The sequence below is a fragment of the Haplochromis burtoni genome, unplaced genomic scaffold (assembly GCF_018398535.1).
Source record: "Haplochromis burtoni strain Fernald_Lab_line unplaced genomic scaffold, NCSU_Asbu1 Contig_27, whole genome shotgun sequence".
In the NCBI taxonomy this organism is placed as follows: Eukaryota; Metazoa; Chordata; class Actinopteri; order Cichliformes; family Cichlidae; genus Haplochromis; species Haplochromis burtoni.
The window spans coordinates 278,718-303,095 of record NW_024582388.1 but is presented as its reverse complement, the minus strand read 5'-3'; the positions used below and the strand labels follow the sequence as shown (position 1 = coordinate 303,095).

The 24,378-nt window shown below is 40.0% G+C and overlaps 1 protein-coding gene across 1 annotated transcript in view; it reads right to left on the bottom strand.

The window, feature by feature from the left end:
* Positions 1-24,378, bottom strand: part of LOC102303500 (receptor-type tyrosine-protein phosphatase N2) — a 212,658-nt gene that overhangs the window by 117,823 nt on the left and 70,457 nt on the right. The window contains exon 11 of the mRNA XM_005917990.3: positions 22,700-22,779. Within this exon, the coding sequence (XP_005918052.1) occupies positions 22,700-22,779 (80 nt within the window). The remainder of the gene's footprint in view (positions 1-22,699; positions 22,780-24,378) is intronic.

Below are 24,378 nucleotides of genomic sequence, written 5' to 3'. Positions count from 1 at the left end.
GTAACCCTGTCTACACCAATAAAATGGTCTTCATGCTTGCAGAAGAAGAACACACTATCTCCCAAAGCTGTCACGAAAAGCAAAATCATTTGATTCTATCCGATTGTGAGCTTGTGTCTTTAGAGTGAGTTATATTAGACTGGGACCACTAAGGTCTCCACCCTTGATTGGCAACCTTACAAAACACCTCTGGCATCATCTGTGGGAGCCCACGAATAAGCATTCCCAAGTACCTCCTCACGGCTAGGTTAAACGCCCAGTCACCAAGCACTTACTGAGGAGCCCATCCCGCAGGCATCTCTTGAATCACGCTTAAGTCTGGCTTCTCACCTGGGTTTGATTTGCCTTGGGAGACCTACTAGGGGCATGTTGCTGCTGACTGTCCTAGGATCACTCAGGCTTGGAGTAGAGTGAGGTTGGGGTGGTATGGGCATCAGACTAGAATTCCTCATGTCTACCTTCTAGGTAAGATTTCTCTGCCATTTCCAACCTGGAGAACACCCAGGACATGCTGGAGAGACTATATTTCTTGATTGGCTTAGGTAGAAGTTTAGACTACTGACCGTGTGACTGAGAATAGTGGTAGGAAATGGATAGACGGATCTATTGGAGAGCTCATCTGGATCATAAAGTCCAATATCTGAAAGGAAACTCAGGTTATTGCAGAGGGAAAATATCTGTATTGTGGGTTATGCTTTTTCTTTTTTTTGACAAGGGTGACAGGGTAATGATATAGTTTAACAAGTTATATAGTTACGTTGGCAAGTTTAGTTTAATACTGCATTTTTGCACAATAGTAAGCTGCAGTAGAGGCAATCCCCACCTCTCTTTGTGCGTGTGTGTGTGTCCGTTTGTGTGTGTGTGTGGCTGATGGAGGCGGCTGGTGATGGCAGCAGCCAGTTAACTGGTGAACATATCTGTCTTGGCAGAGCCATTATGCAGGACTTGGTCCCATGCCAGCCGGCAGTGGAGCGAAAGAGCGAGTGTGTGTTACGAATGCGAATGTGTGTTACTGAGCGTGACTGTGTGTGTGTGTGTGTGTGTGTGTGTGCACATTCCTATTCGTGTTCACTGGGCTGCTTAAAAGACAGAAAGCCACAATCTGAGCAGTAAAAAAAAAGTGTGTGCCTGTGTGTTTGCATGCATCTCGCTGCATCTTATCAGGAAGTGTGTGAGAGTGTGTGTTGGATAGCTCTCTCTATCAACAGCTGGTAGTCAGGGAAGCGATGGCCTGGCCACGCGTCTGGAGGAATGTGCTTTGGTGGCAGATCCAAGTATCTGTCTTTCTCACGCGCGCACACACACACACACACACACACACACACACACACACACACACACACACACACACACACACACACACACACCCTGCCGACTTGCTCCAGCTTATGCTGATGCTGTATGGCTGATGCTGGGTATTTCATTGGTTTCTGGAGAGGTTTTTATCTTTCCTTTCTTCTCTCTGTTGTGGAACTGCAGTCAGATTACTGAGAGATTACATGTAAAGTACAGGAGCTGAACTGCCAAGACTGTCAGTTTATTAACTCCTACCAATACTCAAACACACAGAAACGCAAAGAAACCACAGTGTTTGCTGAATGACTTGCTTCCCTCAGTCTAACTGTTCTTTGATTCCCTATTTCTTTTACAACTGTTGACCAGCACTGTTCAATACCACCCTATGCTGACAATAAGATGTTATGAAAACTTTTGTTTCGTCCTAACTCCCTTAATGGCCTAGCTAACCTTTCTCCAAGGTCTGTGAAGCATCTTCGAAATTATTCACTTTACAAAATCAAGCTTCTTTTATCAGCTATACAATTTAAACAGCTCGTGTTCTTCAGCGGAGGCCACATGAAGGCCAGTCCAGACTCAAGTTTGATAACGTATTAAAAAAGAAAAAAAACAAGAAAAACTCTGGGTATGCCATTAACATTTAAAATAAGCTGGAATACAAATTGAGATGTGTCCAGTGTTTCCATGACAGTTAATGCTTTTAAAAGAGTGATTTAACTGGCAAAGAGACTGACTCACCCACCTACATATCCACCAATTTAATCATTCAGTTTGTCATGTTTTAATGGATTATGGGTTTGATAAAAATCCTGATAATTGCTTGTCATCAAACAAGTAATACCACTTTATATAATAACTTTCCTTCAGCATAACAAAAAAAAAAAATCTATAGCCATGCTTGAAGGTCTGTGACACTGTAATTATCATTGCACCTCAAATTACACCGCTAATTGTTGGACAGACATAAAATGTTAAGTTCGTCTACATCAGAGACTCAGGTCTGCAGTTTCAAACTTTTCGTTTGGCTTTAACACAGTAGTGTTAATATTAGTATTATAGGTTGTGCATCGTAAACCTGCTAAACTTATTAATATGTTGTATGTTTCTAAGCACTAGAATATGGCTGACACAAGGAAGTCAAAAATATGTATAGATACAGTAAATAGACTGCATCAATACAGTCTAATGGGAAGTATTCTGCATTCCCTGCTTTCCAGTTGGATACATTTTAGTGTGAGTTGTGACTTCCTGAAACCATCCTCATTTCTAATAATCAAAACCAAACTCTAACAGCACAAGTGATGGTAGCATCTGAAAACACACAGACTCTGAATTGTGTTATGAACAGCTGTTCCTACAACACCTTCCCCGTCAGCTGCACCGCTTTACTTATGAGATGAAAGGATAGCAATCGTCCTTCGTCAGACTGAATAACAGAACTACAATGAGCAGAATGAACATTTTTATTCGTACACGGAGGACAAGCAATATTTTTATCTATTAATCCATGGCCAAACACTGCAGCCTAAATAAGACTTAAAATCAATAAGTATAGATATATAAGCTCACAAATACTGTCATTAGTTGTGAGTTGAATGACGTTACTGTCGTGTCAAGACGACCTGTTCTGTGATCCTGGTCATTGTTTATAGTCTGACTACGAACACAGAGATTTTTAAAAAGCTTGAGAATGCAGCTTTTCCAGTGTCTTCCTCTTTTGTTCCTCTTGGTTGACCATTTAGCTGCAGCCAAAAAACCCAATCAAACTCAATAAGCTAGTAGAACTCAGACTTTAAGGAGACTGCAAACACAAACCAGCAAATATCTGGTACCTACCAAAAATCTTGTTTCTTGCTTACAGATAATGCACATTCAAAACCAACAGATATAAACTCTTTACTAACTGTCCATGAAGGAAAGCAAAATTAAACATCTATATTGGTACATGGTAAATCCTCCGTGCTTCAAAAATCAGATTATATTCTGAGTATATTTAACTGTATTGAATTCAATTCATAGGACAAAATTACAGCAGTTGCCTCAGATAAATACCCTACAAAATACCACGAAAATGCAATAAAACAAGCCCGTGTGAGGAAGCATTTGGTGACAGTGGGAAGGAAAAACTCCCTTTAAACAGGAAGAAACCGTCATTCTGTAAATCTAGGATTTTTAGACTTTACAGACTGAGAAACTAGCTATGTGATAATGGTAATGCAGTGTTTGAGGTGCTATATGGCTCATTGTTCAACCTGAGTGGCTCAATATTTTGAAATATAATTACATTATATAATCACTGTGACATTACGTTTCTCCCAAAATGTACATCTCACATAATTTTGGAGCCTTAACATGATCTTTTGGGGGGGGGTGTTTCCCTCTTTGAGCCAAAAGTGACAACGTTTGAACAAGATGATGGACATGGGTAAAAATGAGGAAATCCAGCTTTCTGGATCTGACTAACAACAAAATTTTCAGTTCCACACACTTAACTCATTAACTCATCTAAAATCCTGTACTTTCACAGATAAACTGTATGCTTCTGAGCTCGTTTACATTAAAAAAAATGTTATAAACCTCTGTTAGTCTCTTTACATGTAAAACATGGCAATGCATTACACATAATAAGAAAAAATGAACCATCAAGAGTCGAGTCATGTGATCCTGTCCTGACAGTATCTAGAGATTGAACCCCTTCACTGTGACAGAGTAGTCTACACAAAATGAGCTGAATCTCAAACAAGTCATGAGTCTATTCAATATTCATGCTTAGAAACAAGGCAGCAGCCTATTAAGGCGAGCTTCAAACGAAGCTGCTTATCTTTTTAATTAGGCCGCAGGTTGAGAGCGAACGATATTGCACTCTGAGCTGATGTATATGTAATGTGGAAAAGTATTGATTGTGAGGAGAAGTCGATGAGGGTGCCCATTCAAGGTTCTAGCTCCGTGAACTGTTCAATACAGGCGCTAATAAATAATATCAAAGGCAAAACCTGGCTAAAGGTGGACGAGATGAAATCTCTTTATAATGCAAAGCCCAGGGGGAGAAGAGAGAAGAGAGGATAGGAGGGATGGCAGATATTTCTTTTCGCAGGCTGCCAGGGCGACAGGATATTGCACAGAGTGTGCAGCTGAAGAAACAAATAACCCGTCTTTCATCAATAGCAGATTAAAACACAGACGGAAAAAGGGATAGAAAAACATTCCTAATTATATTTTCTGGAGTTTGTGTTTTTTCCTGACTGTTTTGACACAGCTAATATGCTTTTTCTTGAACACCACCCCCTCTCTTCACACACACACATTAAAAAAAAACAAAAAAAAAAACAAACCAGCATCATCACCCTCCACCTTGCCAGGTTATCTAGGTCTAATAGGCAATATAAGAAGCTATTTGCACTTCAAGGTGCTAATGCAACACTTTCCTCAATCTTATTAGCATCAATGTGATTTTCTCACCTGTGTGTTGACAAGTAGAATTACACAAAGTGTTTGGACACCAATACTGCCAACATCAAACAACCCCTTTCAAACCCGAGTTTCTAGGCAAGTTAGCACCCTGACCTTTGCCGGTCTATTACATTGTTGACTTTACTGCAGGAAGCTGCTTGTCACAAGTGTAATTTAAGAGATGCAAATCAGTCTGTTGTGCTCAGTAAAGCGTTGCTGTTTTCTAGCAGCAGTTTTTTTTTGTTTTTTTTTTATTTTTACACTTTGGATATGAATCAGTTTTAAAGTGCTAAATGATGCAACATATTCAGTTGTTTCACAAAACATGTCCTCATGTTTGGCAGGAAGTACCAGCATTCAGTATGTGTAGTACAAAAAGGTAGATAGAATTACATCACTGTAAAACTATAGCTCACTTTCAATAAGTTAAATAACTCATTTAGACTGATTTTTTTTTAAGAAAAAGCTAAAATAAAGAAACAGATTTGGGCATTTACAAGTTTAAAAGTACAGACAAACGTGAATGACTGTTTCAAGCAAACTGAATGTGCTGAATGCGTATTTTTTCTTGCCTTCAACGTTTATGGGGAAACTTTTTATAACCACAATTAAAACCTACAAAGGTAACAAAAAGAGACTTCTATGGGATTTTAAAACAGTCATAAAACAGTTTGAATGATGACAGCACCAATATTTTTGCTTTATTTTGCATTGATTTTATGGCGTTGCCATTTCTTTGATATTAAATTATTATTACTATTTCATTTTCATTCACGATTTGTTGTCTGAGCTTGTTCCCTTTTTTATATTTTCTTCTCTTTTTCTCCAGTTTATACACAATTCTTGTCAGTCTGACAAGCAAACATAACCCTTTTTAATTTGACTGATATACTATGCACATTAACACGGCGTCAGCAAAGCAGTTAAGGTTACAACGCAAACATTGAGAGCATTGTCGTTGATTTTATGATGAATTAATAGTTGTAGTGCAAAGTAGTGGAGAGGATAGAAAGCTAGCTAGCTGGTGTGGCTCACTCTTCTACTAAGCAGCCAAAAGTTAAGTAAGCTAAACGAAGGTTAGCCAGACTTGACAGCTCTGTCGCTTTCCTAATTTTTTTGCTAGCAGACAGAACTGACCACAAAGCCCTGAATTCATGCCATGTCCAGTGTAAGTGGGATTTATTAAGTTACAAATACTTTACTTACTGTAAAGATATTATCACAATGGGTCAATGTGTGTGCGTCTTTGTGTGTCTTTGTGTCATTAGTGAGTGCACGGCTGGGCCTGGGTCTGAGGCCCAGGTACCGGGCAGTTCTTTGGTGCCTGGAGCCCTGATCTCAGCTCACACCGGGGTGGCTGGTCTCTAGTGGGGTCGGTTGCCCGTCGCCACTGGCCCTCTGGGACTCCCACCCCTTTTGCCCCATCTAGGGCCTCCATCCTTCTCCAGCTGGGATGGGCGTGCAGATGTTGCCAAGACTCGTGGCCTTGGTACTTTGTGGTCTTCAGTAATCTTGGGGGCTGTGGATGGCTCAGATCCATCTCTGTCTGCGTCTGGCTCCTGGGGGGTGTCACTGTGGCTTCCCACCCTCGTTTTCAAGTACATATGTGACAAAGACCCACACTCACATTCGACATACTCTTTCTCTCTCTCTCTCACACACACACACACACACACACACACACACACACACACACACACACACACACACACACACACACAAGATTTATTTACCTGTGCATTTTCGAATGTTTGTGTTCCAGGTGTTGTATGTTTTTCTTACAAGAGTGGCAGTTGATAATATATTGTGGATTTCTATTTGTACTCTATCCTTTTATTATGTCTTCCCCAATCCCCCACCCCCCCAACTCCCTTTTATTGTTTGCTTGTCCTGTCTTAGACATTGTTACCCTGTATACCATATATAATGTAATAATTGAAATAACGCGAACAGAAATGATGAAATATACACATAAACCCTAAACAAGAGGAGCCTATAGAGAATTTGTAGAGCTGAACTGGAAAAGGAAGATGTGTTTAGCACCACAGTGCAGATCATAACTCTGATTGCAAAAGCTGCCAGACAGGACAGGATCGTTGCAACCTCGCACAAAATCATGTGCACGGGATTTTTTAATTTTCTTTGATGTTTTAAGTTTATCCCTCTACAGGCCAAATCCACTGAGTGATGTTATAGATGTAGGTAGACGTAGTCCCACGTCAGCTCATTCAGCTGTTATACTTTATATTGCTCACCAATGAAACATGGCACTGTAAATGGCTGGAGTGGAGCGATGAATCATAGGTACAGTTATTGTAAGATAAATTGGTAAGTACCAAGTATTTGTTTATTATGTTTTATTTCTATTGAATTCAAGGTTGTTGGCACATTACGGGGACAGACAGCCAAAGCCTTAAAAATCATAATTTAAAGAGCAGAGATGCTGTGCACCACATTCAGCTATAGTGACTTAAGTCTTAAAGAAATATTTCTTTCCTTCTAGAGTTTATCTTAGATAAACTAATGGAATACCTCTTCCTAGTATACAGCCACAAAAGAGTCATTTGTTGTACGTTATAATTTAAAAACCTTGCAAAGCTTCTCACAAATAAAATACCAAATAGTAGTTTTTACCTGGATGTTAAAAACATGAAAGCCTAAGATCCCCTTTGTCTCAATAGACTGACACTCTTATCGATCTTATCAATGAAATGCCTAAAGTCACTCCGGATGGAAGTTCTCTGTTCTCTGCAGAAACTAGTCTTTGATCATATGACCACACACCCCAACACTCTCTAACGTCTCCACGGCACACGCTCAGCTAGAAAAATCTTGTCAGCAGCTGCAGTTTGAAGTCCCCTCGAATGCAAATTGAAAATTAAGGTGCACTTCCTTAATCTGCTGTTCTAATCCAGCTCCGAAAAGGAGGTAAAAGAAAGAAAATAGAAAGGAAAAATCCACAGGAAGGGCCACATTAATTATACACAAAAAGAAAAACTACAAAAGAGGGCCTGGTCTTTGAAGATACTGAGCACTAAATGTCACCCGCAGTCTTTGAAGCTCTCAACTGCCTTTGTCTCTCATTTCTCCTCTACATGAAACACGACGCGCGGAGAGACACTGCCAGCAACAGGAAGGGACACTTCAACTTGGGGGTGCACACTCTTTAATAAGAGAGATAAGAAATTATAAAAATACACAGTATACTCCCCTATCATGAAATAACTTCTTTTTAATCTGTGACCTGAAATTCACATATAAAGTCTGCACAATCAGATGCAGACTAAATTCAAATAGATTCCAATTTATTTACATTTTTTGCTTTAATTTATTATTAAATTACGAGAATTTATCTGTCTCAAACTGCAGCAGGAATAAATTGATAACTCAAATAAATCAAATCCTGCTTATAGAGGACTAATGTTATCTGAGGACGTCCAGAGATTTTAATATTTACAGACATTACTGAAGATTTTAATCCTATTAAATCTGCTCTTTTGTTACTGTCGAAATGTTTTGTTCACTTCAGTGAGGTGAATATGAAGGTGACTGAAAATCTATTTTTTGTTGTTTTCCTCTTTCTATAAAAATATCCATATAGCAGAAGAGGAGCGTGTATGTAGAGTTACTGCACAGCGGTTTCAGAGTTGACCCACTGTGGGTCAATACATGTTCCCCGATACACACAGAAAAACGCAGCAGTGGCTTAACTCGTACTGCCTCGTGGTGGAATGCCTCGCCCGGCCAGGCAAGTTGCAATTTACATCAGTGTGTTTCCATGTTTATGCCATTTTTACTCTCGAAGGACAGATCTCAACAATCAGCACAATTTTTATATATGCTGACCTGCACTGCCCATCAAGTTTGGACACACCCTCTCATTTAATGGTTTTTCTTTACATTGTAGATTCGCACTGAGGGCATCAACACTGTGAATGAACAGATACTGAATGAAATAAAACATGTTTTCCATTTTTGACTCTTCCACACTTTTCTGTGATTACTGCTTTGCTCATTGTCTCGATAAGCTTCGTGAGGTCGTCACCTGAAATGGTTTCCTAACAGTCTTGAAGGAGTTCCCAGAGATGCTGAGCACTTGCTGGCCCCTTTGCCTTCACTCTGCGGTCCATCTCATCCTAAACCATTTCGGTTGGGTTTAGGTCAGGTGACTGTGATGGCCAGGCCATCTGGCGCAGCACTCCATCACTCTCCTTCTTGGTCAAATAGCTGTTACACAGTATGGAGGTGTGTTTGAGGTCATTGTCCTGTTGAAAAATAAATGATGATCCAACTAAATGCAAATCGGATGGGATGGCATGCCACTGAAGGATGCTGTGGTAGCCATGCTGGTTCAGTGTGTCTTCATTTTTGAATAGATCCCCAACAGTGTCGCCACCAAAGCACCCCCACACCTTCACACCTCCTTCTCCATACAAGTAGAGACCATCCATTCACCTTTTCTGTGAAGACATGGCAGGTGGAACCAAGGATCTGAAATTTGGACTTATCAGACCAAAGCAGAGATTTTCACTGGTCAAGACAAGAAAAAAATACATATTCAATCCATTTCTTGGGTTTCTTGGCCCAAACAAATCTCTTCTGCTTGTTGCTTCTCCTCAGTAGTGGTTTCTTTGACCATAAAGGCCTGATTTCCACAGTCTCTTCTGAACAGTTGATGTACAGGAGTGTCTGCTACTGGATCTCTGTGTGGTGACTCGGATGAATTTATCCTCAGCAGCAGAGGTGACTCTTGGTCTTTCTTTCGTGGGGCGGTCCTCATGTGAGCTAGTTTCTTTGCAGCGTTTGATGGTTTTTGTGACTGCACTTGGAGACACATTCAGAGTTTTAAAATCTTTCAGACTGAGTGACCTTCAGTTCGTAAAGTAATGATGGACGGTCGTTTCTCTTTACTTAGCTGATTGGTTCTTGCCATAATATGAATTCTAACAGATGTCAAATGGGGCTGTCAGCTGTGTACGAGCCTGACTTCTGCCCAACACAACTGATGGTCCCAACCTCATTAACAAGGCAAGAAATTCCACAAATGAACCCTGACAAGGCCCATCTGTGAAGTGAAAACCATTTCAGGTGACTACCTCATGAAGCTCATTGAGCGAAAACATAAGTATGGCTACTTTGAAGAATATAGAATTTAAGACAAAAAGAGTCAATGTTAATAATCATAAATACACCCTAGTAACAGTGACCAGTCTGCACCAAATTTACCTCAAGTCAACGGGAACATCATTTCAAGAAATTACTTTAAGGTGTTTAAGAGAAATTGTGTTCACAAAAATGTGAAGCCTGTGCAGAGAACCTGAGAGCAAAACGCCTCCAGCAATAGCTGTCACCAGCCCAGAGCCCATTAATGCTAAAAGTGAGCCAGAGAAACCCATGAGGACTGGTACAAGTTCAGGACTGCCAGTGTGGTACACTGACCTGGTGTTTTATTTTTTAATGAACAACTATTGGAGTCTGCTGGTACTAAGGAAAACTTAGGATGTTGATATTTTAAATATATAAAATTGTGTTCTAAGAGTGATTACAAATCTTTTTATATTTAAGGACAATATTAAAGCCAAGCTTTGTTCTTTAGAAGTTGCCTAAAACTAGCATGAATTTAGATAATACATAATCTACAACAAGTGAGAACAAATAATAAGAACAAAAGAACTACTAACACAATTATTTAAACATTAAATAGTTACATTTATTTCATATACAGAGAGCTTGAGACCATTTCTGATGGGGCTTCAGTAAACAGATCAACTGAAGGGCCAGACGCATCTCTCAGGTCCAGTGTCACGTCTTAGATGGATTTTTTTTGCTGTTTCTTAAGGACATCACTTTTAGGTACCCTTCACCTGTTGAAGATACTGTTTTAAGTCTACAACTTCTTCTTTTGTCCTCCACTTGTTAGTTTCCTCAGATTTTCTAAGCAGACAGACCAACCCGAGACATGCCACATTTTCAAATAACAGCACAACACTACATTTTTAACCCTGCTTGTATGAAAAAAAAAAAAAAGTCTGTTAATCTGTGTTATCTTTGGCATGTGTCCGCTAAAGAAATTGGCACAAATTATTTGTTTCTGTCACAGGCAGCTTGTAAAAAAGTGTCTCTACAACACCAGTTTATCACTCAAGTTAGGTGAAATTTTTATGTTTGAAAGGTTCACAGGTTTGAATTTAATGGCTTAGCTAAGAAGCAGCAAAAAGGCCCATTCCTCTGAAAGTGGTCAGGTACGTATGAGAACTGGACTGAAAATATGAAAAAGCTGCCAATGTCCAAACAAAACTCCAAAAGGTTTCCAGAAAGCCCGGAGGGCGATTGCTCAAGACAACCTCAAAAAGCTTAAGACTTTTGCACAGTACTGTAACAAATCAGTGACCATTACTGCAAGCATGCATATGGATATGTTTATGTAAAGCAGTGGATTAATACAGATTTGATGTACCAGTGAGTATTTTCCTATTGGACCTTCCAAAAAACCTAAAAATATCAATATTTCACTCAGTGCATCCATGACAAAGAAAGAACATTGTTGTGTTTCTCATAGTTTATGGATAACAACAAACATGGTAAAAGTAATATTAGATGCTGCATATTCACACAATACTATCTTCTGAAGACAATCACTGCATTGTTATTGTTGGTCTGTTCGATAGGATTTGTTGTATTGTATATTCTTAATAAAATGAAAATATGAAGACAGTCTATTTTTCTTTAAACAGTGAAAAACATCTCATGAGAAAACTTTCCTTCTATGGGATAAATAGGACACTGAGCATTACACGGTATGAGCTTAGTCCCAGAGGGATGAAGTAAAATAAAGAGAAGTGTGTAGACAACAACAGTCAATCAGAAACAAGGACACTGCATTCCTGTTTCAGGTGGGGATCAAGTCAGCCTCATACATATCCCTCGGGGTTTCTGTTTGGTGCTGATTTTCTCTCTTCATGAAGTTTTCCATGTACATCTTAAAACCTGCGAGAATCCTATCTGGATAGACTTCAGGTCATCTTCATATACCTTCACATGATGAACACCCAGCCTCAGAGCATTGGTTCAGTCCCATTTACACCAAAGCAGTCGCCCAAAATCTCACTAAAGCCAAAACATCTTTTTTAAACCTGAAAACTTGTGTCAGGTTTGAAATTGGAAAAGAAGTAAACTCCAATGACACAGCAGAGGCCCTGACTTGCTCACCTCTACTAGAGAAGGTAAATTTCCATGCAGAGGATCCAGGGTTCTACGACTGCATTCCTATCCCCAACCGGATGCAGCAGATGGCTGCCCCTCCCTGTGCCTGCTTCTGTGTGAGGATTCTTCCTGATAAAAGGGAGTTTTTCCTTCCCACTGACACCAAGTCGTTGCTCATAGGAGATCTGATTGTTAAGGTTTTCTGTCAAATACTGTAGGGTCTTTATCTTAAAACAAACTGCGTTAAGGTGTTGATGTACAGTATGTCATTCTGCATTAGCACCTATTATTTTAAGCTCCAGTTCAAAAGGACCACCACAGAGCTCCCAGAGCAAAAGTATGTCTAGCTAAATAAGGCTTTGATACAAAATAAGAAAAAAAAATGATAGCTAAAAATGATTCAATATTTAAAAATACAATCTTAAGATTTATTTATTTAAAGGCAATCTGTAGTCGGTATTTGGGTCGATTGACCTTTTGAAAGATTTTTTTTTTTTTTTTTAATTCCAGTGACTTTCTCCCAGCAGCTCACAGGGTAGAGCTGCAGAGATTAAATATTTCTAATGTTTTTATATTAACAGAGCATCAGGATATGTACAAAAGTAAAATTATTTTAATTTACAGCGTGGAAAAGATGTGCAAACTAAAGTGAACCACTGACACATTTTGCTAACTATCAGCACTTTCCCTGCTTAGCTCTTAAAATATTGATCCAAATCTCTCTCTTCAAAGCACTGATTGTGATTCCAAATTCATCTCTAACCAGTCCTTAACAGGCATATCCATCCTCGTTCTACTTTCCAGTGCAGACAGAACCCTGCAGAGCCAAATCTTTGTTAGTAATTTGACTTTTTTTATTCTCTACTCTACAACTAGTTTCTCCTTATCCACCCTCTCCCTTTGTAGGTGAAAGAAATTATGGGAAAAAAGGAGACAGAAGAGAGGCAGACTAAAAAGAACAAGACTGAGAGAGAAACTAAGGGGTGGGGGGTGGGAGTTCGGGTACTTGAGTGCAGTTGTAATCAAGGCCTGTGCACTCAAGAGGGGCCAATCAATCCAACCGTCTGCCTCTACATCTCATCAGGCATCTTGAAGATGGCTAAAAATGAGTTGCTTGGTCCAGGCGGCCTCCTTGGGCCGCTGAGAGAGAGAGAGCTTCAGTAAGGAGTCCATAATAACTGCAGCAGAGGACAGAAAGGTCCTAAAAGTCTGAGCTGCAGTTAGAGTGCAACGAAAAATGACTGACCCCCTGCTGATAGCAGTGTTTACTGCCACAGAATTTTTAGACAGCATAGTTTACTTTAAGGAAAATAGGTAAAATGCAGTCTGGGAAAAAAGGAAATCTTGGAATAATGAGAAGATTTGGAAAGATTAATTATGTGGTCAGTAAAATGGCATACAAATGTTGTGTTTGACTGATTATTCCATTCATGTTCAGTTTCCTACAGCATGTCAAACCAAGTTGATTTGAATATTTTCATAATTTCCAATTTACTGTGTGTTTTCTACATATGACCTCTGTACAGCTGTTGTTACACATTATAATAAGAATAAAAATGTCTTCTTGCTTTGTGTTTCCCAGAATGTCCCTATCATGTTTACCTCTGGGGCAGAACATTCAAGCTACTGTCCTCTGACTTCAGTTGGGATGACACGTCCAGTGTGCCTGCAACGACTCAAGGATCGGCAACTTTCGCCTAACGAATAAAAGATCACTGGTTCAATCCCAAGAGGAGACAAAAAGCCATTTTGAGTTGTGTTCAGAAGAGGATCTATGTAAAAGCTCTGTCGAACATGCAGAACATGCTGTTGTGACCTCTTGTAAATATAGCACTGGAAAGTAGTTTTGACTACATACAGGAGGAATGCTCAATAAGCTTGAGTATTAGAACCACAATAGCAGTACAATAGCAAAAATAATATATGCTGTATGCCTGCATCTTCCACAGATGCAAATGAAATCATTTTAACATTTCATTTTTTTCACAGTTTGAATCACTGGTAAGGATATGTCAGCTATTAGCATATTAGCATAAAAATGTTGGGGAAAAAAGCGATAAGAACTTAGAACAAAAGCGACTGTCGCTGTCGACACTAAGAGAAAATTCCACTCTTCACTCTAACATTTCAAAAACCTGTAATTTTGCAAAATTGCAGGTACGCTACGTTGTACATTATGGCAGAAAGGAACTTTAAACTAAGACAAAAAAAACCAGTAGGATGAAGAGGTGATAATTAGGATCAGTCATCAGACAGACACAGTCATTAAATCTGAGGATATTAAGAAAATTCTATCAGATGATTTTACTCCCATCCATTCAGGTTTTAAAAAATGTATATTAAATTATTCAATCCTAGTGCTAACAAGTTTTTGGAAAGGTTCACCCTTGTTCTTCCGCTCAACTGGGATTACAGAGTTACTGGGCTATAAATTACAGGCTTTGCAGTAGCATTTAAATTAGGTAATAAATAAAATATGAACCCAAGAAGCACGCTGATACTGTCCTGTCATTTTGGATGTAAAAGATAAGGGCTGTAATAGCCTTTTCACCTCTGAAAAAAAGGTGTATATTTGATGTGTGTGTAGGTGGACTCTATATCTGCATCTGTTTCGGGTCTCAGACCTGTCACTGGTTTCCTGAAAAGCAGGGACACGAATGGCATAAATAACAAATTATCGTTCGAAAGTGTGAGAGCTGCAGCAGAGTTTAACACTCCCACATATCACGTACAAAAATGCCTCAGCACAGCCAACAGAAGCCCTCTCCTTCCACCACAGCTCTGTAGCTGAAGGGATGATGTAAAAGTGATGCAAGCACGAAGCCAGCTTCACTACAAGGTGGCCATCTGGGAGAGGTCTGCCAACCCCGCAGTCAACGTCAGGAGCCGAGGCCAACTCGCAGAGATCCTGCCAGCTGCGGGAGTAGGAGAGAAGGGTTGGAGGTGCCAGCAGGCCAGTGCCAGCACTGGGGAAATCAGGCCGGCTGCTTGGCTGAGTAGCTGGCAGGGTGGCTGCACGGTTGGCTCGGGGATCACGTTGCACCACTGTGCAAACTAGAGCTCGGCAAAACACCTGTGTCCTCCCTCCCCTCCTCTCTGCTCGACGGTAGGACTCACAGATGATTGCAAAGCTCCAGAGGACAGTGTACAGCTCTCTGCTCCCTCTGAAGTCGAACCAAAATAACCACAGGTGACTCTGGAACGGCAGGGGAGTGTGCAAGCTTTTTTAAAGCTCGGATGAGGCATCTTGCAATTTCACAGAACGCCTACAGCTCTGTTGTGATGACAGGCGACGAGGCAAAATGCATGGCGCGGTATCACAGAAAATTGCATCACTAAACACCAGCACACACCTCACATTTTCCCTTTTTTGATCCCCCCCTCCCCTCCCCTCTTTGCCAACAGGTGAGAGAAACTTCCACAATCGATTAGCCTTCGGCTTGTGATGAAAACTGATTAGCAGGTGAACTGCAATGAGGTTAACGGAAATAGATTTGCCTACTTCTGCAGGGCACAGAGAGACTGCTGGACAGATCCCAGTGCCCAAGCTGTTTTCAATGCAATCACGTTGCCAATCAATGGGAACAATTAAAGAAGTTCCACACTGTGATGGCGATGACATAAAATCAGTCACTACTGTTAACAATGACAATGCATATGTCAATTTTGACCGTAACACTTCCTCTCTGCAATCATGCATCATGTCAGAAACAAGCAGGTCATATCAGAGCAGTGAGAACAGATTGATTTACCACAATATTATAATCAGGACTGCAATTTATTGATTTACACAAAATCCACATAAGGTGGTTCGAATCGACAAAGAAAAAAGAAAACATTGAAGCCACGTCTTTTTAACAATCAATTTAAATACAAGACAAGTAGTCTACCTTGAGAGACAGTTGATGCGAAGGCAGCACAACAGAGTTGACAATTTCCAGGCATGCAATTTGCGGAGGAATGGTAATGGTGATGGTGATGATGATGACGACCTTTGAAAGGCAGTGTTGGAGAAGCACTCTGCAGCTCTAAGAGATAACTTTAAATTGTCCATAATCACAGGATCTGGGAGCGTATAAGCTGACAAAGTCACAGAAAGACATCTAGCAGTACAGCAACGCACAATTTGACCACATTACTTAGGCATAATTACAGATACATTTCCTCACTATGTTATGACACACAAACACTTGCATGGAACTGGTGCTACAAGAGGGAAAAGGGAGTACTCGACTGCAGTCTGAGGTCTGAGGGCTTGCACATCAATAACAAGGCAAAGTGAGGTAGATGAAACACATTACTTTGACCTAAAGAGCTCAGTAATTACATTTGGCATTTTGACAAGTGTTTAGCTGCAGTGAAGGTCAGTCCTGTCAGCGAACGAGATCTATGCTAATCCAGTCAGACGGAAGAAAACCAGGAGACAAAAAGTCGAGCGAAGGAAAGCTCCGACGCAAACAACGCCTTTGTGAAAGTAACATAAACCCTTCCTCCACCCAGTCGTCAGGATCTGTTTTGAAGCTCTGTGACAGAAAGATATCAGCTGTCGGGATAAGGGTGAAGCTGCTTCCTCCTCTACAGCGGCCAGAACAATTTCCGCTTACTAAATAGCCACTTTATTATCATGCCGACACACCGTCGATTTAATTTGATAAAATATTAAATTTGCTGTACTGTTAATGTGATTAAGGCTTGATGTATAGAAAATACCCTTAACATCTGCGTCTGACTTTAATTTGGTTCTCGTGTGCTGCAATTAATACTGTTTGAAAAGGCTGGGAGAAGCAGGCAAATGTTCCAAGGTCCTGCATTATGACCAAATATCAAAGCAGTTTAAATATCCGCTTCGGTGAAATGGGTCGCCATGCCTGCTACAGAGTACGCCGACTGAAAGAGCTGCACGCTGTTGCCCAGCACTTGAGGAGCATTTATGGTGGAGTACAAAGTGTCCACGCTGGCACTTCTGATGTGAGTTCATCAGAACGAAATAAGTCTCGAAACAATGATTCAGAGCAGAATCAGGAAATATCAGATCACTTTTGATGCAGCTTTGGTAGACATGCATTGCACACTCTAAAATAAAACAACAAGCTTTTACTTTCTAGCTAGAGGACATCTGACATCTGAAGAAAAGATTATTGAGCATGTTTGCAAATGAAAACATTTTTGCCATCACATTTGAATGCATTGGTCAGGCTGTGAAGGGTTAATGTTGTGTTTCCTAGTGAAACTAAGCTGTTCAGCAACTAAAACTAAATTAAACTGAATGTAAAAAGAATGTAAAACAAAACTAATTTTAAAAAGTTTTAAGTAATTGGCCCAAACTTTAAGCAAGGTTCTCTATTTAACATACTCGTGTAATAAATTTCAGTTATATGTTATATATGGGAAAAATGTGCTTTACAAGAAATAATTATTTCACATAATGATCAATATTTTCTCCCATTTTAACTCATAGTGACCTCCGTCAGGAAATTTACATGTCAACACACAAACCATCCTTCTGAGATAAAAGCAAAACACTGAGCAGCCACCTATTGTCTGCAGCTAACAAAGCAGGCTTCCTTTCACTCAAAAAAAAAAGGGGGGGGGGGAAAGTGATGGCAGAAGAGTCTAAACCTGACCACTATCAACAGAAGCTGTCCTAACAGTGAACAATCACTGAGACTGCAAAGCTTTTCGGCATGTGTGAGTAACTATCTTCACACCAACAGGCATTATTAGCATGTAGGCAAAAACAACTGCTGGCAGAATAAAAAAAGAGAGTAGAAGTCAAGCGAACAGACGGTGAAGGATCAGGCTATCTCAGCTGCTCTCCTTCTGCTTTAAGTGCTAATTGAGCTGCCCGCTGTCCTGACCCTGACCCCCGGCCTATTCACAGGGTCCCGTTCTCACGACCGTGACGCACCGCTGCAAGTAGCCCCTGGGTCCTCCCGCCCACCCTCGGCCGGACAATGAGGGTCACCACCTCGCTGCCCACCATCTTGACATCCACCCCCACGTTTGACAATGGCCTCCGGTGGCCTCGGAGTCTTTCACAATGGATGGGCGCCCATGACAGAAGTGGTAACGTGGCTTCTTAAAATGCAACAACAGGTCTGGATAGCCTGACTGCACTAATCGGACCTTTTGGCACCCAGGGGCCGAGGTCAGAACCAATCCAGTGTAAGAAAAACAGGATCCAAGAGATTAGCTTTAAAAGATTTTTACATAATACAATTTAAGTTAAGTATGTTTTTTTTCCAATTACATCTACTTGAGATTCAAAATATTTTACAATTTTTTTTTTTTTTTTCATTTTACAGGCTTATATAGTCACTTGTAACACCTACTAATATCATCTCTTTTATTTATGTGTATTTATGTGTCAGGGGAACCATGTAGTATAATCTGATGATTTGGCCACTGGGGCAAAAGCTAATTTTGGGGGATTTCCAACAACCATAGTAGCCAAATTTTGTCACTTGTCACAAACAAAATTAGAAGGTAACTCATTAAACGTTAGGGAAATGTCCAGTGGGTGTTAGTAAATGTTCTGTGAGTGGATTCTTTACCTGCGTGCAGAATAAATGCTGCTCAAGTGTGAGCGGTTAATAGGCAGACTCATACGGCAACCAAAAGTCCCGATGGACATGTCGACATATCCATCTACTTACAGAGGCTAATGCATCAGTCACAAAACAGCAACCATATTACGATAATGCTTAAAAGAAAATTGCAGAATTTTGGTGCAGTGTTCTTTTTGTAAATATAAACTCTTACAACCCCAATAACACACCTTATTCTTATACCATCTTCATATTTATGCTGTTTTCTTCTGTAAATGAATAATAGAACAGACAGTAAAACTTAAAAGAAGTGGATTTACACACCTGGCTATACCTGAGTGGTTTTATTAATGAAGTGGAAATGAGAATGGAAAATTGCAACTCTAAAAGGAATAAATGATTTTTTTTTCCTCATGCAAAATGTTTAATTTATGTAGTTATGTAGCTGCCTATGCTTGAAAAAAATATATTTTTTAAAATGTAATCATAAAAAATGAGATTTTAAATGTTAAAATCTAAAATAATGAATGAAGTTAGTGTGATTAGCTTATCAGGTTTGAGTTGATGTGGTTGATTTTTATTTGATATTCTCACGTTTGATTCGATTTTTCAAACCTTTGAATATCTCCTCCATCCGTTTTCAGCGTTCTCACGATTCAATTGTGGATATTCAAATTACCCAGAGGAGCACATGCACTCTACAGCCCACATTAAACGATGTGAATCCTCCTTTCACCATAATTTTTGTGCTTTAAACATCTTTCTGGCAAACAAATGAGGTCTTCGCACAGATTTGATCAAATAAAACGGAACGATTTTAAACACAGCTGCCATAAGCCTTCAACCTAAACACAAGAATTTGTGACAGAGGAGATGGAAGTCCACTCTCTCCCCTCTGCTGCTGTGTGACTATAAACGATGATAAAACGACGTCATTACAATGGCCGTGTAAAGCTTAATGTTTCAGAAAAGCACTATAAGCCACGGCTAGAGGGGATAATGTACGCTTTGGGATGGATTGATATTCTAGTTGAATATGACAAACGACACTTTAAAGATGGCCCGCCCACACTATTGCACTTTAGCTGAGAGGACGCCGTATTTCATTTCAAGCACGTTCTGTCAAATGTTTGCATTAATAACAATCGAGTCTCATCCGTGACCCCGCAGAGCCACCGGGCGCGGCGGGCGGGAAATGAGAACGCCAACAATAGCACTTAAAAACAGGAGAGAAGCCGTTGCATAATCAGCGTGTGCGTCTGTGTATGGTTGGGGTAAAAAGAAACGTAAAAGCATGTGCCCATGCAAGGAGGTGGGTTTGCAATTATCAAGCAGGATAAGAACTAAAAATAAAATCCTCATTTAGGTTACTTTAACTTACTTTGGTCCGATTTCCTACTGTGGGTGATATTTGCATGTGTGTGAACTGGACCCAAGGAGTATCAGGAATGTCCCCTCTCTCCCTCTCCCTCTGGACTGACAGCTTAGCTAATGGCAAACATTCCTTCTTTCTTTATTCCCCACTTCATCAACACCTTCGCCTCATTACTGTGAGTCACACACTGTAGTCTGCTGAACACACACACGCACACTCTCACACACCTTCACAATGTCTCTACCCCTGAATTGCACTGTGATAGAGAGTTCCTCTCCATGTGACAGAACAGCTTGAACCGAGTCGTTTTGAGTCACAGGATCTTGAAACAAAATCAGGTGGAACTTCCTTTGTGTGCTTTGGAAAGCAGAAGGTGGTAGACAACAAATTTCTGCTGATAATGAGCGACTTTGCACTCACAACGCCGCCCTTGTGAAAACATTTACACACCTGATTTCTGCTTGTTTTAATCTTCTCCACAATCAACAGAAATTACACCTATTATGATATTAGCAATAGTTACAACTGATGATTTTGCATTTATTACCATTTTTCTAAACAGAGTTCTGTGTTAAACTGTGCAAATTAGGCAAAGATCAGACTCCACATCAAGCTTCCATATTCAATCCATCAATGCTATCCAACAAACCAGCCTGGTTTCACAGGGAAAAAAGTCAGGTGACTATGACCTCTCAACTTTAGAATGCATAGAAATGATTTGTAATGTGTTCACATTATGTGCAGCCACCACAGAAACAAGATTCAATTAGGGCGTTTGTTGTCTTGGACACACAAATTGGCTGGTTCATACGAGGTAGCGGCACAAAAGACCAATAAAATTAGCAGTGGCGGGGGTGGAGCTGCTAAAAACAAAGAGTTGCACTCTGGAGACTGGGATATGAGTCTCCTGTTGGACCACTGAGGCAATCTTGTCAATATTTCAGTGATTATTAGAATTATTCAAACACCTGAACCATTTCGTTCAGCTTAGACACTGAAACTAGCTGATGAAGGTCAGGCAAGAACATTTTGGGGCAGACTTACCTGAGCTGAAACACAGGGGTAAAAAGACAAAACAGCACCATTTTCCATAGGCAGCAACTGTGATTGTTGTGTAAAATATGTGATGGTGTTGTCACCCCCACCCGAGATGGTACTCCTTATACTGGCGACAAAGACCTCGGAGGAGAAGCTTTTACCTTTAAGCGGTGACGGCATCTAACCCATTACTCATTTGAACCCATTATGTGCCACCTCCGTTTAGTGCATGTGAAGAGTTTGTGGCAATTTTTACATTTTTCGATTAAAAATAAAACACTGGTTCCTTCAGCATCGATTAATAAATGCTTCACGAAGGTAAATGTCTTTTTTTTTTTATCGTGAGCTGTGATTGCCGTTTTTTTATACAGAGATCCTGTAGAACCTTTGTTTTGCTACCCGAGTCCCTCTTCCACACGGAAAAATTCACTTTATACCAGTGTTCTTACTTGAAATGTTCCTAATTCTTATGATGTTGACTCTTTAACTAAAAGTAAATAATCTCTCTCGGTGTGAGTTCCAAAAAGTAAAATGTGATGTATGGTTGTAAATGTGTCATTTTGAACATTTTGGAGGAGGTGACTCATGCATTATTCCTCCAACTTACTTGCAATCAGTCTAATGTGTGTGAGCATGTTCAGGGAAAGCTAAATGTGAGAGAGAAAGGTACAAAGGCAGCAGATGGTAATTTTAGCAGAGGCAAGTAGGGGCAAAATTAGGCTCCCTATTGTATTTTTACTTCTTTAATGAGATGTAGTTCTTGAAAAAAAAAAGTTTGTGGAGAAACATACCTGTTATGAACAGCTAGAAACTGCAAACAAGTGGCACATTAACGAGCAAGTCAAAGGAAGTTTAAGCTTTACACAGAAATCTGCTTATGCATCTTCAGAATCTGAAGGCAAGAAAAAAAAATTGTACTGGCTGATCTCCTGCTATGTACTGACTCATTAACTCTACTGCAGTTGTACCTTTTAGTTATTTATAGGATACTAATTGTCCATCTTATTATGTCCCATTTAACATTTAATTATGCAAACAGGGAAACCATCAGCTATCATCTGACGGGTTGATAGTTTTGTATGGCAGACTGCATGTATCGCCATGGCTACTCCATAGCCTGCTACCAAGTTATAAATCATGCATAAGTCACTAGCCCTGGGTTCTTAGAACAACCTGGCATTAAACAAGTAGTGTACAGTTGGTATTTTAAGCTTTTTATCCAAAAACAGCAACATGCTGAAGCCCTTTGATGCTTTATTACAGCAACATTTAGTATAACCATGTTAATCATGCTGGTTGGTTGGCTTTAAAGTTGTCCAAAAGCTGATTCTTCCTTGTGAGAAAACTTCTGATGTTTTTTCTTTGTGTGGCATTAATGAAATAACTCATTCTCCAAACACAACAAATATCTGGTGTCCCTGTTTTGTTTTTTTCTAGCTTGTTTATTTAGGCACATATCCAACTCTTCGGATGGATTTCCATGATGGAGGCAAACATGGCTGCTTGAAGATTTGTAACAAAACAGAAAACCCAGCTGGCTTTCTTTCAAAATGGGCCAGTACCAAATACTTAGCCAAAGTGAACACAAAGGAATTGAATAACTTGCCACAAAGTGCCTGCGTGGATGTGGCAGAATACTCAGTAGGAAAAAAAAAAGAATTCTTGGAGGAGTCATAAGTTTTGAAAAATGTTCATCTGGGGCCTCAGGTGCAGCAGCAAGCCAATGATAATGGGTTGTCTTTCCCTCTGTCAGTATAAAGACAACATTACTCAGCCAAGGAGAACCTACCAGCCACGTTGGCCACATCTGCGGTGCTGACGTTCTGAGCGTTGGGACTCACTTTGAAGGTCACAGCCGGGCCCACCACCCTGTGAAAGACACACATACACACATTTAGCAGCTTTACAAAAGGCATCTTCTGAATCTATTTCCCTTGGCGGTTAGGTGTTGTTTTTCAGACACCCGCAGATAAGAAGTTTTGCTCATTAAAGCTCAGCCATACATGCACTTGAGAGAAAAAAAAATGCTTCAACCTGTGGCGATCCTTTAGGCTGCTGCAATCCCCATCACCACAGCGAGATAACCTCTTGAATCTCAATGTAATGCGCCCACTGGCATTTAAGCACGCAAGGAAATGAAGAAAGGAGAATCAGGATACTCTGATACGTGATTCTCAGAAGAGCAAACACATTTCCAGCTGCCTGGTTTATAATACATTTACATTTTGATTCAATATATGGTGACTGTGATGCACTTTGCCATGATAGATGTAAATTCAAGGGGACAGGAACTAAGAGGTAAAAACAAAGGCAAGAATATGAGCAGAAAAAGAAGCAAAAGACATATGTAGTCCTTTTTAGGGTGCTTTGGAAAGAGCTTTTTTTACCCTGTTCATCCAACATTTATTCCAATAAAGCAGCTTGAATTGAAACACTGAGGGAGAGACGCAGAGAAGCTGGGTGGTCAGAGGCAAAGCGGAGTTTCCCAATGTGATTAACCTTTTGTTTTTCCTGCTGTAATTCAGACTAAAGGCCCAGCAGGAAGATATATTACGAAGTCCCCCACCAGGATGTATTGTGCGCCGCTAAAGGAAGTAACTGCTGCTGTAACAACACTGTTATAAAATATGGTGACATCATTAATGGAGCAGGTCCTATCCTAATGCTGCCGAAAAAAAAAGTGTTCAAAGTGGTTTCACATTGATGGATTTAAATTGTTTTCATTGGTGCTTTTGAGTGCATTTTGCAGACTGTGGGGTCGGCCTCTTCTATTATAATAATTAAACTAAAAGGATCAGCAAAATAATTAAGAGAAATGTGCAAAATAAAAGCAGATTCACCTTTTGTACAGAAGCCCACCGCATATAATGTGTCTTGACTCTGTACTCCTTTGTGCTTTGCACTTCTGTACAAAATGCACTGCATGCATAGACCTATTGAACCAATGTTCTCATGCATTTACAAGCGAAATCAATGTAAAAATATAAGATTTGTCTCTAAAAGAGTACATTCTAACACAGTCCATCAGTGCAGCTTTGTAATCGCACTAATTTAGCCAGTCTCTACACTCTAAAAACCTCAAAGTGTTTACTTTTCAAACCTTTGTAAAAGTTGGATGACCAGCCTTCATTTAACATTATCATGAAGTATTTAAAACTGTTATTGTGGGATTTTAATTGGGTTTCTTGAGCCCAGAGGCCAGAATATCAAAGAAAAACATGAAAAGCCCAGACTCATATTCACATGTTGTTTTACATGCAACAGTAATTCTACATTATTTTAGCATATAAGCTGCAACGACAACTAATTAGATGAAGTCGAATTAGTAATCCACGCATGTGATAGAAGTGTTCAATAAAAGATGTACATTTACCTTTACTTTTCCACTACACACTGCCGTGTTTTCACCACGTTACACATATTTGTACTTTCATGTTAACTTAGCAGCCAAAGACACAAAATATTACA